The following is a 19,485-nucleotide window of genomic DNA, read 5'->3' as shown; positions in this document are numbered from 1 at the left end:
GACAGACAGCCCAGAAATCTCAAAGAACTGGAAGACTTTTGTAAGGAAGAATGGGCAAAGATACCTCAAACAAGAATTGAAAGACTCTTGGCTGGCTACAAAAAGCGTTTACAAGCGGTGATACCTGCCAAAGGGGGCAGAAGATATTAACTCTGCAGGGTGCCCAAACTTTTGCAGATGCCATTTTTTTGTTTTCTGTTATTTTGAAAGTGTAAATGATGTAAATAAAATCTAACTTTTGTTGACATATTATAAGAATGTCTAATCTGTAATTTGATGCCTTTTGGAGATTTTTCCATCTTTCCTTGGCTTCTTTATGCACATTAATACAAATTTTTAGCTGGGGTGCCCAAACTTTCGATCCCCACTGTATGTTATCAATCATCTCAGCTATATTTTGTGGACTAAAAAGCAACGACCTGCTAGGTGATGGAGATGAGGAGAAGTGGAGGTGTTTGTTCAAATCAACAGGGCAACCTAGGATGACAGCTCTGCTCCTCCAAAGATACAGTGCAGTGAATAAAATTTGTCATCCTAAGACAGGCAGTGTGTTATTGGCAGTATCGCAAGGTGAACATAAAGGAAAAAAACTCAAAAATAAGGAAACTAAATCAGCGAGGATTTAGGACTAGTAAACTGAAATATAATACATTTTTGTTTTTGGGTTTAGTATGCTTTAAAGTGGTTCTAAGAATTCCCTACATTAAGGTAAAAAATGTTTTGCCACTTGCTGTGCCCACCCACCTAACACTTACATGAGTCCTATATCGATCCAGCACTGCAGGTCTTCTCCCCTGTCTTTCTCTTCTCACAGGAGAAATAGGCAGGAATGGGAGCCATTGGCTCCTGCTGCTGTCAATCATATATTGTAGAGAAGAGTGGGGGGCGGGGACGAGTCAGGCTATGTGTATGTATCTGTCTTGGGAGTGAGGGGGGGGGGGGGGGGGGGTTGGGGGGAACTGGGGGAACAGCAGGTCTGGGGCAGCTCTGTGCAATACTATTGCATGGAGCACATGACTATAACATGTTTATTATTTTAATCTTTTAAAAAATGCCTTTAGAAATGCTTTAAGTCATGTGACCTGGAACTGGAGCATTACAGAATCTGCTAGTTATTCAAAAAGAAAACATTTAGCTCACGCTAACACCCAGAATCTACTGTACCATCTTAGAATTATGTGATCAGTAAGCCTTTTCTATAAATCACCTTCATTCTTTGTGAAGAGTATCGTCCAAAGAGGTTCTTAGTGGCAGCTTCTGTGCCCTTCAATATCTCCACAATCTTCAAACAGTGGAAGTAATTAATATCTGGAAAAACAAGGACATATATATATTTAGCCTACTGCACTAATGAAATGTGACAGAAATGAGCAGCCAGGTTGGAGTCATCTTCTCATTGTCTGGGAGCTATAGGCAATATTGCTCAAGAACAAGGCAGACTGTGGTCCTCAAACAACTGACAACTATTGTCAGAACAGCACCTCTCTCTGCAGAAAATCTGTATGTGTGAGCACCTTTAGTATACTGACATGGCTGAATATTAGGTTTTAATACATCAGCCAGAAACAATTTTTTTACTGGTAATAATATACTGTATGATAGTACCCCAGCCAACCATATGATCAGGTATCAACTAACTTAAAGCTGAAGCACAACACTGATGCTCACACATGATTGGTTCTGCACCACTCAAGTGCTTTATACAGTAACTATCTGTAGATGTCACCATCTTCCCTTGTGTGTACCAGTTGTAACAGCAAAGACCGCTGGGAAAAAAGTGGGGTCAACATTTCTTAACATAAAAATGTTTATATCTGACAAAAGTGAACTGTCAATTATATCCCACGTCATGTCAGTTTTCACATACATGTTCCGGACAGCAGATTCCTGATATCCTCATGTTCCGGCATGTCCTGCAATGCTTGATTAATCTTCTCTCTGATCTTATGTACTTTGTTCTGCCACTTGAGATCGCAATGCCTTCTATCCACCAACCAGTCTGCAAAAAACAGAAAATAATAAAATGAGGTGTGCATACTGTGTGTGTGTATATATATTTATTTTACCTATGAAGTGATATTAAAAGCACACTGTTTAATTTACATTATCCCTTCTATTTCTGTATGTGGATGTTGGCATTGCAATTATTTTAATTTAAAAAAGAAAACATATCCTAATCGATATATAGCTGTCACATGACTCAGCTCTCTCCCAGCCTGTCTGCAGGGAAACAGTGGCAGGAGGACCCTCTAGTCCTTTGCTGCTGGTCACATGTAATAAAAACAAAACAAAAAAGCGGAATACAGAGTAAAAATAAATATCAGTAAATTGTTTTAAATTGTCATACAAATACATATTTGAAATCAAATTTTTATTATTTTGTGGAAATAACATGGCGTGGGTGGTTTTTTGCTAGTCACAGGCTGTGTCTTTAAATAGGAGGTGACGCATTCATTAATCTACATGTAATATCCCACCCCCATTGTGTTTAGCTGGTTAGTGGGCATGGAGGAGGAGGAGGTGGAGGGAGGGAGTGAACTGTCATTCACCACTGTGTATATGCCCACATATGTGACTCTATAGTCACAATGGCTGCTCAGGTGTGAATGGGAGGAAATGCTCAGCATAGAAACCCATTGAAAACGGAGCATATGCAGAGATGGTTCTACAGGCTGAAGGTTCTTTTATTACCTTCATGCACTCTGTGCATGAAGGTAAAAAATCTTTGGTGTGCAGCTCCCCCCTCAGCTTCTCCCCCTAATACTTACCTGAGCCCAATCCCGATCCAGTGTTGTGCATGAGAGTCTCAGCTCTCCTGGGTTTCTCCCTTCCCATTGGCTGAAACACAGCTGCGGGAGCCATTGACTCCCACTGCTGTCAATAACAGCCACTGAGGAGGGAGCAGGGTGTCTCACAGACACACAGAGGTGGCTCAGGGGCAAGCATGCACAAGTGTCCTCAGAGCAAGCAGCTTGCACTGGGGGGCACTCAGCAGGGGTGAGGAGCCACGAGTGAAGGTGTGGGACATGACTAGAGGAGGATCGGGGCTGCTTTGTGCAAAACCATTGTACAGAGCAAGTATGCCATGGTTGTTATTTTATATTATATTAAAAAAAGTGAACCTTCAGTATCACTTTAACCTACGAGCATGTCTTTGGAGTGTTGGTGAAAATCAGAGTACCCAGAGGAAATAGGGAGAACAGGTATACTCCATGCAGACAGTGTCCTAATCAGGGTTTTGAACAATGATCCCCAGTGCTGCAAGGCGGAGGTACTAACCACAAAGCCACTGTGCTGACAGTGATTTGAGGTATGTTTCTAATTCATATATTTCTTTTCACATTTCCATCTAGGACCTGCTGAGTTTAAGCTTCTCACATTTTTATTGATTGGCCCAATAGTGTACATTGCTGCTCCTTCCACTTGTTACAGTGAAAAATCAAGCTCAACCCTTTTTTAGAATTTTTCGAAAAAGTGGGGAAGGGTTAGGACCTCTGTCACATTCTTATTGATATCTATGTATCAGTTATGGATATATCTGTTATTTGTGAGTGTAAAACAAAACATTTTACAGTTGTCAGGAGATGAGGAGGAATGTTGCATTAGGAACAATGACAACTGTGAAAGGAATACACCTAACTGATGGGATTCCTACTCACTTCCTGCTGTGTCTGAAGGCCTGGAAGTTGCGGAAATTCTACCTAGCAATGAGAAAGGGACAGAGGTACTGGCCCTTCCCTACTCTATAAACTGATAATAAATGTTATTTCAAATGCATGCAGAATAGGGATTTGTAGGTTTTGTTATCAGCCTGCTAGAATAACAGTTGCTCCGGGACTCACTAGGTAAACTTGGATCAGAATGACAGACCCAGAGCCTATGATTTTACAACCCAAATACCAAAAAGTTGGGACGTGGTGTTAAATCTACATAAGAACAGAATGCAATGATTTTCAAATTTCATAAACCCATATTTTATTCACAACAGAAAACATATCTCAGTGTAGCCCCATCAGTGCCCATAATCGCCATGTCAGTGCCCATCAATGCCATATACCAGTGCCCATCAGTGCACATCAATGCCCATCAGAGCTGCCTTTCAGTGCCAACTATCAGTGCTGCCTATCAGTGTTCGTCAGTGCCACCTAACAGTTCCAATCAGTGTGCCGCCTATCAGTGTCCATCACTGCAGCCTCATTAGCGCACATCAGTGAAAGAGAAAAATATATTTACAAAATTTTATAACAGAAACTAAGAAAAAAACTTTATTTTTTTTCAACATTTTCAGTCTTTTTTGTTTTTTTTAGCAAAAAGTAAAAAATCCTGTGGTGATTAAATACCACCAAAAGAAAGCTCTGTCTCAAAAAAATTATACATTTTTGGGGGGGGTACAGTGTTGCAATTATCGTTCAAAGTGCGACAGCACTGAAAGCTGAAAATTGGCCTGGGCAGGAAGAGGGTAAAAGTGCCCGGTAGGCTAGTGGTTAAAGTCTTTGTGGTATACTCTGCTATTTTATTTGGATACCATACTGCATCATTGTATTGTGTATGGCAATCCATATTTTATCTTGTAAATTTTTGATACGTCTGTGGTTGTTTCATGTAACTCTTTACATGTTCTTTTATGTACTTTTTTATTTGACTGTAGACTGCAATCTTTAATAGAAACTTTTACTGTTAAATAAAGTCTTTGCAATTGTACATTGAGGACATGATTCTGAAATTGTCTGACAATTTTTAGATGCAGCTTTTCACAGGCTGATGAACCTCTGCCCATTTTTACTTCTGAGACATTCTGACTCTCTGAAGCTCTTTATATACACAATCTTGTTACTGACCGGTTGCCAATTCATCTAATGAGTTGCAAAATGTTCTTCCAGCTCTTCCCTGTTAGTATCATACTTTGCCAGCTTTTTGTTGCGCTGTCCTAACATCTTTTGAGATGTGTTGCTGCCATCAATTTCAAAATTACCTTTTTTTTTTTTTTTTTTCATAAAATGGCACATGTTCTCAGTTTAAACATTTGATATGTTTTCTATTTTCTATTGTGAATAAAATATGGGTTTATGAAATGTGAAAATCATTGCATTCTGTATTTATGTAGATTTTACACAGCGCCCCAACATTTTTGGAAATGGGGTTGTAGTAAAAGAGCTCCCAAATGTCATTCATTATAGGTGCACTTTATGTTATGGACTGACACCCAGCCAAATCAACTCATTAGTTATATCCGTGTTTACACCAAACATTGTATAATCAAATAAGTAACAGTCATAAGTTTAGCACTTTAATCAGATGAGCAATAGTGATTTTTTTTCCCCTACACTGCAATGTGTTTATGATCTGTGCATGTATGTGTCACTTTTGTGAGATATAGTATGTTAATTCCTTCTGACATTAATAAAAGCTGCAAGATGGACCACCCTTAAAGCGATACTAAACCCGAAAAATGGCCAGTAACACACTTCCCGTCTTAGGGGGGTCATCACTCTTGAGCAACAGGGACAGCAGTATTGTCAATATGGGGAGAGGATAGTGTAAGAGCCACTAGCAAATTTAGATGAACTCAAACAACAAATTAAAGTTAACCTACAGCTAACAGCAACAGTTTTTTTCCTTTGGGGATATACACTCACCGGCCACTTTATTACGTACCCCCTGCTAGTGCCAAGAATATATCCCCTAAACCATTCCACCACCACCAACCTGAATTGTTGCTACAAGGCAGGATGGATCCATGCTTTCATGTTGTTTATGCCAAATTCTGACCCTACCATCTGAATGTCACAGCAACCAGTCTGCCCATTCTCCTCTGACATCAACAAGGCATTTTTGCCCACATAACTGCAGCTCACTGGATATTTTCTCTTTTTAGGACCATTCTCTGTAAACCCTAGAGATGGTTGTGCATGAAAATCCCAGTAGATCTGTAGTTTTTGAAATACTCAAGACCAGCCTGTCTGGCACCAACAACCATGCCACGTTCAAAGTCCCTTAAATTCCCTTTCTTCCCCATTCTGATGCTCAGTTTGAACTTCAGCGGGTCATCTTCACCACATCTAGATAATACAGGTGTCAAACTGGCAGCCCTCCAGCTGTTAGCTCTTGGCTAGCTCTGATGAAGAAGGGACGCCGTTCGAAACACGTCAGCTGTACTCGGAGTGTCTACCCCTATGATGGGAATCGCGAAGGCTTCATAATTCTCAAGTTCCTTTGAGGACTTACATGCTTGATTTACTTCGCTGTTTGTGAGTATCATTCTGTATTCAATAAAATTTTGGTTTATTGAGGTAATTCGCAAGGTTGGTGCGCTTTTTGTTTTGTTTCACTTTGCAGTACTGGTCGGGCTTCCCCAGCCTTGTTTGGAGCTGCACAACCCTATATGCATTGGTGGTCAAATTTTTCAAGCTCTTGTTCCATCCATCCACCACCTATCTGGGTCTCAGAGCGCAGGAGAGTTCATTCCTAGCCCTCCAGCTGTTGCCAAACTGCAAGTCCCATGAGGCATTACAAGATTGACAGTTACAAGCATGACTCCCAAAGTCAGAGGCATGATGGGACTTGTAGTTTCGCAACAGCTGAAGGGCCGCCAGTTTGACAGTCCTTCCTAAATGCATTTAGTTGCTGCCATGTGATTGGCTGAATAGCAATTTGTGTTACCAAGCAATTGAACAGGTGTACCCAATAAAAGTGGCGGAGAGTGAAGATTTTATATAAATGGATACATTCTGACCATTGTAAGCACCCCCGTTAGTGTTAAATGGTTTGTCTATACCCTCTGACACTTTTGCTGGACAGCTTGGTCTGGTTAAGGAAATTGAAAAGAAAAAACAGAATTGCTAGCCGGATCACCAGGTGAATATAAAGGAAGCAACACCACAAAAAAAAGAAAAAAAAAACTAATGCAGCCACCACATCTAAGAAATGGTAAGCTACAATAGAATATATTTTTGTTTTTGGGTTTAATACCACTTTAATTTATCCTAACTACAAAAAGCTGATTATTTGGTTTGGATCAATTAAAGTAGAACTAAAGGCAAAACAATTTTCTTCATTTTGGATAGAGTAAGGGAGAGTTATAACCACTTTAACCCCTTGACGCCGACGGCTGTGCAGGGCTCCGCCTGCCTGGCCTCATCACTCATTCACAGAATTCTGTGAATGAGAAAACTACAAGTCCCGGTAGCCTTTGCGGCTGTCGGCTTGTACGACAGCACTCCACAGCACCGTCTTAGTTCCTTGAGCCTTCCTGCTTGTACCGGACGTATGAGCAAGTAGCTATACTGACAGGTCAGGGGGAGACCTGCATGGCACCAGCAATCTGCTGATCGCTGGTGCAATGCTTTAGAGGCTCCAAACTTTTACCTGGTTTTTTTGCAGGTAAAAAAAAAGTGTGCATTTATTATTTTTTGTTAAAAGGTGAACTTATCCTTAAAGCTTTGACAATAAAACCTGAAGCTGATTGGTTTCTATACAGAGCTGCACCAGATTTTGCACTCTCCAGTTTTAGTAAATCAACCCCAATATTTCCAAATTAGTAGATGACAGCTGAAAGGTCATCTAGGAAGTGTTTCGTAATTGTCAGAATCACTGAAAATGTTGCTTTTTTTGGGGGGGGCCTTGTCTTGAACTATCACACTGTCGAGTGTGATAGTTGCCCCCCCAGTTATCCAATGTGTTCCTAAAGGGCTTGATTAAACTTGCATCGCTCTCTAAAGAGCTTGAAAACGCTTTTGAATGGCCTTCTTACTGCCTGTTTTCACCCCTAAAAAGCATCATACACCTGTCCGCTGCCTGTGCAGCTTAAAGGGGAGCAATACAGGTTTTTTTTTACCAACCCAACCACAGGTGTAACTAATTGTCTCCTTGGTGCTGACAGTACGCAAATATGCTGCCTCTTAGCGGGTGGGCCTTGACGCCGAGAGGCCGCATTTTTGTGTACCCAATGTAAACAAACGTGCCGAGAGTGTGCGCCTTGCATGTGCCTCATGGAAAGGTCCAGATCGCTACTTGCAATTATGTGACCGCTGTGACAGCCAATCACCGCAGTCACATGACCCTAAACTGGAGTCACAAACCCTTTAAAGAGCCAGGTGGCGCCGGCGCCAATGGGTTAATGCTATGTATCCAATTTTGCAGTTCAATTTTTTATTCAATAAGCAGCATCTTTTGCAGACAACTATAAGAAACAGGATCAGCAGTAGTGTCTTTAAAAACTGTACTGGCTGCCAGGATTCTCTGATTTTACTGCCCTGATATACTGTATGTGGGTGTTTTATGTAAACATGTTAACTTCACTTACCCAGCAGTTTGCTGGTCTGGATGTCAATGGGCACATTCTGAATCTCCTGTGATGTAAAACAATGAGAAAAACATTTAAAAAAAATGAAATCAAACTTAACTTCTCTGATTTAAACAATGCCATCAAAATCTTTCCCTCTTATTTAGTCTCATACATGACCCTGCTAGGCATGATGTTATTCCATTTGTGCACAGAGGCTGTTGGAAATGCTCACGTCACAGCTCTCTAATGTTCACCATACACTGTACAATCTTCTTTAGATCTATCATACACTATGCAGTGAAAGGGCCAGCCCGACTCTATACAAATTCAATGGGTTATTTAGGTGTGTTCTCCTATTAAAGTTTTTTTTTCTATAAATCTAAAGGAGATTGTACAGAGATTGTCCAAATCAGATTGTACAGTGTATGGCCCCCCTTAAAGTGGACCTTTAACCCCCCCCAAAGAGAAAAACTATTGGCGCATGTATCACTGCATGTCCATCCATTACCGTCACACAAGTCATTTCAAGATGAAAACTTTTTTTGTAAAACAATTTTTTTCTTCTTATTTCTTGGTACACAGGGTACACCTTAGGAAGGCCTCATCACAAATTCCTCCAGAGAAACCTTGCCTGATCTTGTGCATGTGCTGGATGAGATCAGGGCTGCTTGGTATAGAACATCAACCCTTGAATTTTTCTCTCCTGTACTGAAATTGCCTAATCTGAGATCACTGCACACTGTGAGCTTCTCACACTTTGCATTAGAAGTTGTAGCATGAAAGCTCAGCATAACATGAAGGCTTTTTCTAGAGCCATCTACTGTTTTCATGAAGTTATCAGAGGTCCCTCCTACCTGCTACAATCTGCCTGCATTACATAGAGAAGCACTGAGACCCAGTGAAGACATCACTGAATATAATAATGTAGGCAATGAAAACAGAAAGGTTTTTCATTGGCATGTTGATAAGCAGTTTAAGCTTCAGCTTTAAAGTGATTGTAAAGGTTTCAATGTTGTTGTTTTTTTTCTAAAATAACAGACATATTATACTTACCTACTCTGAGTATTGAATTTGCACAGAGCGAGCCGCCCTGACCCTCCTACTCTGGGGTCCCCCACCGTTGGTCTTGGCTCCACCTCTTCTTTTATTAGTGCAAGCTGTTTGCTATGGAGGCACTTTGAAGGCTCAAACTGGGATGTACAGTATGTATCCACTGACAAACACAGTACGGCTCAGCTCCGCACCAGCCCCCCGCTCATAGGATTTCATTTGCTCCTGCTAGTGCCGAGCCTCCATGAAAGTGGTTGTAAAGGTAAAAGTTTTTTTTTACCTTAATGGGGGGGGGGGGGGGGGGTGGAGGATCGAGATCGGACTCAAGTAAGTATTTCAGGAAGGGTTGGGGGGGCTGATAGGAATGGTTTATTATCTTAATGCAGAGAATGCATTAAGGTAAAAAAAAACTTTTACCTTTACAACCACTTTAAGCTGTAAATGCAGCTGTGTGGGGGTATAAACACAAATTTCCCCACTCTTGCATTTGGCAGACAGTACTGCTGCCGAACACAACCTATTCAAGTCAAGAGAACCACGCCACAACTCTGAGCCAAACACCAGGCTAGCGGCACAGTAGTCCCATTGAAAAAGACCATTTGGCTATCAATAAAAAAACATAAATAACTCTGGACTCTGAATCCAACGATCTGAGTTTAAATCTCAGTGGGACCTAGTCTTTATAGGCAGCACAATGGCTAAGTGGTTAGCACTTCCACCTAGTTCTCCCTGTGCCTGGGTTTCCTTCGGGTACTCTGGTTTCCTCGCACACTCTAAATTGGCTTCCGTCTAAATGGGCCCTAAACATGGGTACTACACGGCTCAGCCTGTTAAAGTCTATGACAGGCTGTGACTGGATGGAGCTGATAGGTGTTATCTGTACCTGGACTTAGGGCCCTGTGCATTGAAGAGCTTTTGTCCCTCAATGCACCTAAACATGGCTACCACTCAGCACAGCGTTCAGCTGCAGCCTGCCATAGTCTTTAATAGGCTTCCTGCAGAAGGGTTGGACGGTGCACTAAGATGACGGGATAGATATAATGTTCCTAAACGTGTGCAAGTTCATTTACACTGGCAGTAGTTCACTTTTCAGAGGTCTGTTGACAGGCAGCTGGGATGTGTTATGTCACCTCCTCATTGCCTGTTTTAGCCCTGAAAAGCCCAAACCACTGTGGCACGATCGTGTGCATTGCAGTTGAAGCATAGCCCCATTCACTTCAAAGGGCCGTATTAGGCGGCAATGCTACCCACTGATTGTGACAGTGGGTATCATTTTTGTGTACATCCCCCTGCAGCTGCTGTTAGGTTAGCAGTAGGGCAGCTAAGGGTTTGTAAAACTGCAGCTCAAACAAGCTTTTTTTGAAAAATATACACCTGCCCCAACACGCACTTTCTCGAAATGCACAAAACCCCCTTTGCTGACATGTGGCAGTGGCATGAAATGTTCATGGCACCCCTATGCATCTTGTAAACACGCATGCGTTTGCACACGTTGAAACGTACCATACCACAGTACTATACAGTTTGGTGCAGCACAATTTTAAAAATGGTGTGGTCTACTTTTTTGTGCGTTTCTCTCCCTGTATGGGTACGTGCAATGGGCATGTGCTCGGTTGCACCTCCTAGGAACATACAGTTCACACTGGAAAATTAAAGTTCACCTTTAGCAAAAAGCTGCCTATGCAGATAAGGGGCTTCTGTAGATAAAACCAAGCTGGGTGGCTATGACTAAAGTTGAATAATGTCCTTGCTATAGGTATAGGCCATTTACATACCTCCTGAAGCCTGACTGGAAAACTCCCAGGACGTTGCTAAGCAAGGCCTAGTCATTACTTCTCACCTCCACCACCACAGGAGTGTGCTCTTTCTCCGATTCAGTCCTCACATGCCCTCTCTCTCCTTTGATGCAGTAGCTCAGTGTTTGAGAGCTCCCTCCTGTGATGGTGGAGGTGAACAGTAATAGTATTTTTTGCTAAAAAATTTCTTCAAACCCCTATTTTTTTTAAAAAAAGCAGATGCCCTGTTTTATGACTTTCAAACACAATTTTTGGGGAAAAAAATACACTTTTTTGCATTTTATTGCAATAAAACGAAACACATAACCCAACTGCTTGGTAAAATAAACATTGTTTCTCTTAGCTCGGGGAAATGACAGCTGATTCTCTGAGCTATCGTGAAGAAAATAAAAACCCAGCGATTGACTGTATACACTGCTCTTCTCCTGCCTTTCTCCACACCCCCCCCCCCCCCCCACACACACACACTACCCTGTATTGGCTATATTATTCCTGTCGCCAATATGCTGATAGAGCTATATTCAGCCGATGTGTTTCGATGGCCAACATTTTGATGCATCCCTAGTGTTTAGTATTTGTTTATTAATTTATTTAATGCAGTTTTTCACATGGCCCATGTGAGGTGATCAGCCGGGTGTTTACCTATTTCTGTATTTGTCTTTTGTGGCATTTTTCACCTATGTCTAGTGTTTCATCCTTTTATTATGATTGAGTATATACTGGTAGTTTGCATGATTCATTGATGTCCTGTTGGGTATTTACCTTAGTGTTGGACTAAAGCTCTCTTGGGTGTTTATTGATTTACTATACTGAATCCTGTTTTGCACCTTTATGAACTTATTTTATTTTAATTTATAGATGCCTTTTTGCACAGTAATTTAGGGGATAGTTTATAGTGCAGCACTAGTTATTCACTATATATTATCTATTTATTTGAAGTGGTGGAACACTGTTTGGTGCTTTCTGCTCTAAGGATAGGTTCACACCTACGCAGTTTGTGTTTGAACTGTTTCTGCAGTGCGTTATTGTCGGGTTTTTATTCTTGTTACTAGGCAGATACAAAAGGCAAAAAAAAGCAGCAAAAATGCACTACATGCTTTTCTGCAGCGTTTCCATTGAAGTCTAAAGATCTTGGAATAGAAACGCAACTTCTTGCATTTAAAAAAGTCCCTGACCCTTTCCAAAAAATGCACCGGGTGAAAACGAAGAGCTGTGAACCTGTCCCATAGGAAATCATGTTAAATGGACTGTAGCTTCTGCAAAGCGGAAAATGCTTAGGTGTGAACCTAGGGTTAGGTGTATTTATTTACCTTTTTGGCAGTGCATAAAATCCTTTCCATTCTCTCAGGTGAGTTTAAACGCTTCCCGCCCGCAATGTACAGCGGCAGGACAGCAGCTACAGGCAAAGCGACACACCTGTACGTCGCTCTGTTTGTACTAACACAGGGAGGAGCAGCACTCCCCTCTCACGACAGAATGAAGACCCTGGTGAATGGGATATGTGATCACAATGTAAACAAAGCTGTTATGAATCAATCTCACTCTCATCAGCTCCTCTTCCTAGTGAGCTGTGATTGGCCCACAGCTGTCACAAGATACATGGGGCCAATTACAGTACCCTGTACCATGTGACCAGTTCCAGCCAATCACAGGTCACTATCTTGAGCTGTCAAAACTTAGGACATGAATGAGTTATCACAGGTGTCAAACTGTCGGCCCTCCAGCTGTTGCCAAACTACAAGTCCCATGAGGCATTGCAAGATTGACAGTTACAAGAATGACTCCCAAAGGCAGAGGCATGATGGGACTTGTAGTTTTGCAACAGCTGGAGGGCCACCAGTTTAACCATTTGCCGCCCGGCCAATGGCCGTTTGGCAGCTTCAAATGTGTTCCTGCATTCCTGGTGGACGCCATTTGGCGTGCTCCCGCACATGCGCAGTTTGCGCTAATGCAGAGCGGCGCAGCAGCGCGATCTGTCACCGGCCGTGTACCTCGGACACGGCCGATGACAGATCCGAGTACCGACTCCCGTTGCTGGTACCATGTGACCTGCTGTGACCAATCACAGCAGGTCACATGACAGTTGTATACAATGGATGGCTTCATTCATGCCATCCATTGTATACTAGTGCCTAGCTGTGAATGGTCACAGCAGGTCACATGCACATGTGCATGACCAAATCACAACTAAGCACAAAAAAAAAAAAAAAAAAAAAGCTGAATCGATTTCATTCAGGTAAATGCTTGCTTATAGCAAAGTAATTCTTTGCTATAAGCAAATTGTGTAAAAAAAAAAAAAAAAAAATACTGATCACTTCCCCAAAGTAGTACAACGTTACTATGGTAACGTTGTACTACTTTGGTCATAGTAAAATATGAAAAAAAATATTTAAAAATTTTTAAAAAAATGTAATAAAAAATTAAAAATATTAAAAAAAATTAAAAAAAAATATTTTTTTTTTTTCATACTGTCACCAGTCAGTGTCCCTGATCACTGCCATGCCAGTTATATGATGACGCTGTACTGCACTGGTGACAGTATGTAAAAAAAAAAAATAGTGAAAATAATTGTTTTAATTTTTTCATTTTCCGAAAAATTATGACAAAAAAATACAACTTCAAAAAACTCGCCATGCCTCTTATGAAGTACGTCGGACTGTCTACTCTGCAGAAAGGGGTCATTTGGAGGATATCTGTACTATTCTGACATTCTTGGGCCTCAAGAAATTAGATTGGCTGTCAGTACTTCAGGATTGATCAATATTCAGATCTATACCATAGTTTGTGAACTCTATAACTTTCCTACAAACTAAATAATACATCCTAATTTGGGTTATTTTCACCAAAGACATGTAGCAGAATACATCTCGGCCTAAATTTATGAAGAACAATTATTTATTTGTAAACTTTTATAACAGAAACAAAGAAAAATGTGTTTTTTTTCAAACTTTTTGGTCTTTTTTTGTTAATTTAGCAAAAAATAAAAACCCCAGCGGTGATTAAATACCACCAAAAGAAAGCTCTAGTTGTGTGAAGAAAATGATAAAAATTTTAGTTTGGGTACAATGTTGTATGACCGCGCAATTGTCATTCAAAGTGTGAGAGCGCTGAAACCTGAAAAATGGCCTGGGCAGGAAGGTGTAAAATTGCACGGTATTGAAATGGTTAACACCCCTGAGTTAGGTTCATGACAGCAGTACAATGTTACTATGGTAACATTGTACTATTCTACTACAAATGTTAAAAAAGAAAAAAAAAATACCATATTGAGAATTTTTTCTTTAAGTTTTTTTAAGATTTTTTTTTTTTTTAAACTACTTGCCAACTGCTTACCTGGAGCAAGCTCTTGGTGGCAAAGAAATGTAATCTTGCATCACTTCCTATTTTGGGTTGTGAATGCACCTGCGCGCAACTGTGATAGGTAATGGGGAAGTGATATGAGGAAATATGCCCTTTGAAAGCCTGGAGGTGGTCATTGGATTTTGGGGGCTTGTATGTAGCTAGGCTGCCAAAAAGTCTTTCACGTGTGGTATACCCATACTCGGGATAAGCAGAATGTGTTTTGGGGTGTTATTCCACATATACTCATGGCATGAGCAATATATCATTAACCACATGCCGCCCAGCCACCGCATATAAACGGTGGCAGGGCGGCGCTCGTAGGCAAAAGCACGTTTTAAAACGGCTGCCTTCAAAACAGGTAGGGGGCGCGCGCCCGCCCTGCCTGTCCCGCGGGTGTCAGCAGCGGGTCTCCGCCGCCGGGTCACGGACGGTTTTTACCGGCCGTTTTCCCGCGACGAGCGGTAATCACTGACACAGAGCAGGGCTGCATTGTTTACACACAGCCTGCCCTGACAGTTCGCCGACAAGCTGCAGAGGGAGAGAAGAGTTTCTCTCCCTCGATCAGCTCCCCCCTGTCCAGTACACACCCCCGCCCCCTAGTAAAGCACTCCCCTTACACAGCAAATTCTAAAAATGTTAACCCCTTCCTCCCCAGTGACATTAGTACAGTTTCAGTGTTTTTTTTTCACTGATCACTGTATTGGTGTCACTGGGGATGTCAGTGACCCCAAGTCAGTTCCCCCCCCCCCCCCCCCGTGTCAAAATGTCCGCCGCAGTCCTGCAGTCCCGCCATAAGTCGCTGGTCGCCGCCATATGTCGCTGATTGCCGCTATATGTCGCTGATCGGCGCCATTATTAGTATAAATAAAAATTAAAAATCCCAGTATCTTTCCCGCCATTTGTAAACGCTATAACTGTCACGTAAACCAATTAATTTACACGTATTGGGGGTTTTTTTTAGCAAAGACATGTCGCAGAATGCATTTTGGCAGAAATTTATGACTAAATTTGATTTTTGCTTTTTTTTTTTACTGGACATGTTTTATAGCAAAAAGTCCAAAATATTGTTTTTTTTTCCTCAAAATTGTCAGCCTTTTTTTTTATAACGCAAAAAATAAAAACCGCACAGGCAATCAAATACCACCAAAAGAAAGCACAATTTGTGGGGAAAAAAAAGAATGTAAATTTAATTTATGTACTGTATTGCATGACCGCGCAATTGTCCGTTAAACTAGCGCAGCGCTGTATAGCAGAAAAATGGCATAAATTGCAGTATCTATACCACAGCTTGTAGACGCTATAACTTCCACACAAAGCAATCGATATACACTTATTGGGATTTTTTTTACCAAAAACATGGAGCAGAATACATTTTGGCCTAAATTTATAACCAACTTTGAGTTTACTATATATTTTCTATAGCAGAAAGTAAAAAATATTGTTTTTCTTCAAAATTTTTGGCCTTTTTTTGTTTATAGCGTGAAAAATAAAAAGCGCACAGATGATCAAATTACACCGAAAGAAAGCTCTATTTGTGTGAAAAAAAGGACGTAAATTTTGTTTGGATGCAGCATTGCATGACCGCGCAATTATCAGTTGAATTAGTGCAGCGCCGAGTAGCAAAAAGAGGCCTGGTCATTAAGGGGGGTAAATCCTCAGGAGGGCAAGTGGTTAAAGTGACGACTTTGTGTAAAAAAAAAAAATATTTTTTTTTAAATTGTCATATTCACAAAAATGTGGCAAAAAATAAAATGTTCCGTGGACTCAACATGCCTCTCTGCAAAATCCTTGGGGTGTCTACTTTCCAAAAAAGGGGTCATTTGGGGGGGGAGGGGTTGTACTGCCCTGGCATTTTAGCACCTCAAGAAATGTGATAGGCAGTCAGAAAGTGAAAAAGATGTAAATTCCAATATATATACACCATACTTTGTAGACGCTATAACTTTCACACAAACCAATTAATATACAGGTATTGAGATTTTTTTTTTTACCAAAGACATGTAGCAGAATACACTTTAGCCTAAATTTATGAGTAACTGAGTTTATTGGATATATTTAATAACCAAAAGTGAAAAATATTGTTTTTTTTATTTTTAATTTGGTATTTTTTTTATTTACAGAGCAAAAAATAAAAACCGCAGAGGTGATCAAATACCACCAAAAGAAAGCTCTAATTGTGTGAAAAAAGGACATAAATTTCATTTGGGTGCAGCATTGCATGACCGTGCAATTACCAGTTGAAATAGCGCAGTGCCGAACAGCAAAAATGGCCTGGAAGAGGGGTAAATCCTCTGGAGGGCAAGTAGTTAATTGCCACCTTAATCAACCACAGAACCTGTGTAAGTAATATATGTGTTCGGTTTTAAAGGGATGAGGTGACAACCCTAGTTAAGGTTAAAAATGGTGATGTAAGGTCATTGCTTTCAGGTTACTATATCATAGTGCTGAATAAAGCCAATACGGTCTTTGTTGGACTCTGTGATCAGCTGGTGGAATTGCTGGCTGGTCGATCGTGACTCCTGGTGGGACAGGAGATCCCAGTAACCCTAGGTTGACACCTGTGCGGGTGGTGCCACTGCGGAATCCACATGAAAATACATGCAGCTGCACCACCCGCACAGAGGAATGCGGACCTGCGGGCAGGTGCCATTACATTAGTTCTAATGGCATGCCGCCCCGCACTGGAAAACGCAACCGTACTGGAACCGAGGTTCCCCGGTGGACTATATTTTCCAAAGAAGTGCAGGGACTTCTTCCCTGCGTGGCACGGGAGTCCATTCAAATGAATGAGCTCTCATGCCCGTACAAATCGCGGCCGCATAGATGTGAACCGGGGGTTAAGCCACGTCCCATTGAGTGGCTAGTTGCTCCAATTGCTATTACAAGACAGCCAACCATCAGCTCTAAAAAAAACGGTACAGGGATACAGCGTCTCAGACTCCAGTGACACACGGGTACGGGGATACAGCGTCTCAGACTCCAGTGACACACGGGTACGGGGATACAGCGTCTCAGACTCCAGTGACACACGGGTACGGGGATACAGCGTCTCAGACTCCAGTGACACACGGGTACGGGGATACAGCGTCTCAGACTCCAGTGACACACGGGTACGGGGATACAGCGTCTCAGACTCCAGTGACACACGGGTACGGGGATACAACGTCTCAGACTCCAGTGACACACGGGTACGGGGATACAGCGTCTCAGACTCCAGTGACACACGGGTACGGGGATACAACGTCTCAGACTCCAGTGACACACGGGTCCGGGGATACAGCGTCTCAGACTCCAGTGACACACGGGTCCGGGGATACAGCGTCTCAGACTCCAGTGACACACGGGTACGGGGATACAGCGTCTCAGACTCCAGTAATGAACCGGTACATCGCTGGAGCTGAAGTGGCTACAGGCAACCCTTATCTGCATAGTTTTGGTAAAGGTGAACTAACCAGAATGATGTGACCAGGAGGAGACAACCTCAGCAGTCTGGCTGTTGCAGAACTACAAGTCCCAGGAGGCCCTGAAAGACATTGCCAGCCACAGGCATGACTTCCAGGGACAGAGGTATGATGGGATTTGTAGTTTCACCACAGCTAGGAAGCCAAGGCGCTCCAAGGAAGAAAATCCAGCCACTGTGCACCCCCGAGTGACAACACAGATCCTGCTAAGACTCAGTGTTGTCACCCCGGGACAAGAAGGATCTCCAGCTCCTCAGACAACAATATCTAGTCTGCAAGTGACTGGTCACTACAGGATGGGGGGGCTACTCTACAACTAGTTTTGTGGTTGGAGCCATGTCCCTGTCCAGCCGCCTAGGCCTCAGGTAACCCCTCAGAAGACACCACTTTATACCCCTGACAGGACATGCAGGCTCTTGTAGTTCCATGCCAGCTGCAGGGGCACAGACGGTCCAGCCGCCTAGGCCTCAGGTAACCCCTCAGAAGAAGACACTTTATACCCCTGACAAGGCATGCAGGCTCTTGTAGTTCCATACCAGCTGCAGGTGCACAGTCGGTGCGGCCTATAAACAGTCAATTCTAGGTAATAATAGTCAGGTATGTTCAGAGCTTCTCACCCTCCACCTTACACAACTCCCCCCCTTCCAGTCATACCTGCATCCCGGCGCCGGTGACTCTTAGGACACGTGTACTGGACTCTCAGTTCTCCACCAATCACAGCTTACTGTGCCTCGCTCCTGAACCCGCCCACCAACGACCGCTACCAAACGCAAGAGAGCAGAGGGGTGCGTGACGTCGGCGGTTATGCAGTACCACAAAGCGCCACTAGGTGGCTGTAGAGAACCTATATATTTCGTGAGCATGGGCCACTTAACACTGGCCACTCATGCACGCGGACAACGTCTCGCGAACGCGCATCTAATTTTCTGGCATTTCTGCTGCCAATGGGTACTGTAAGCTGAGCAAAAGTCTCCATTATTGCTATGAGGCTGGTTCACGTCACATAATTTTTTTTTTTGTGTGCATTCACTTAAATGGGCTATCCTTTGTGCGACAGACGCACCATAGACACTCGCAAACTGCTTGCAGGCCCCATCGCATATCGCTCAACGGGAACGCAGGATACCATTAGCTTTGTTCACACTTGGGCATTTTTAATTGCAGGCACAAATCAAAGTTCTGCCAGTGATTTCAATACGCTCTGCTAACACGCCAAATCGCTTAATGCGATTTTCAGATGCTATTCATTTTAATGGCCCCTTAAAAACGCAGTGCGGTTCTGCTGCTATTGTCACGCCATAAATCGTGCGGCAAACCGCATCGTGTAAAATGGAAGCACGACTCCCAAAAAGGAGCAGGAGCTTCTTTTGGGCAACAAGCTTCGCGCGAGGTGATTTGCTGTGGATTAAAAACCCACCATGTTTTTAGATGTCACTAAAATGAATGGCATCTGAAAATCGCTTTGTGCGATTTGTCATCTTAGCAAACCATTTTGAAATCACAGTATTGTGGCGATTCTGCCTGCGATTCAAAACACCCAGGTGTGAACAGA

The 19,485-nt window shown here is 42.4% G+C and overlaps 1 protein-coding gene across 1 annotated transcript in view; it reads right to left on the bottom strand.

The window, feature by feature from the left end:
* Nucleotides 1-18,695, bottom strand: part of CDK5RAP3 (CDK5 regulatory subunit associated protein 3) — a 47,207-nt gene extending 28,512 nt beyond the window's left edge. Inside the window, exons 1-4 of the mRNA XM_089674337.1 lie at nt 18,588-18,695; nt 8,303-8,348; nt 1,868-1,999; nt 1,208-1,308 (exon numbers count right to left, since the gene is read on the bottom strand). Of these exons, the coding sequence (XP_089530463.1) occupies nt 1,208-1,308; nt 1,868-1,999; nt 8,303-8,348; nt 18,588-18,593 (285 nt within the window). The 5' untranslated portion in view covers nt 18,594-18,695. The remainder of the gene's footprint in view (nt 1-1,207; nt 1,309-1,867; nt 2,000-8,302; nt 8,349-18,587) is intronic.
* Between the last annotated feature and the right edge of the window lie 790 nt (nt 18,696-19,485).

This window comes from Staurois parvus, unplaced genomic scaffold, assembly GCF_062004578.1.
Source record: "Staurois parvus isolate SC_StPar_1 unplaced genomic scaffold, SC_StPar_1.0 ptg000151l, whole genome shotgun sequence".
In the NCBI taxonomy this organism is placed as follows: domain Eukaryota; kingdom Metazoa; phylum Chordata; class Amphibia; order Anura; family Ranidae; genus Staurois; species Staurois parvus.
This window is presented reverse-complemented; position numbering and strand designations above follow the sequence as displayed.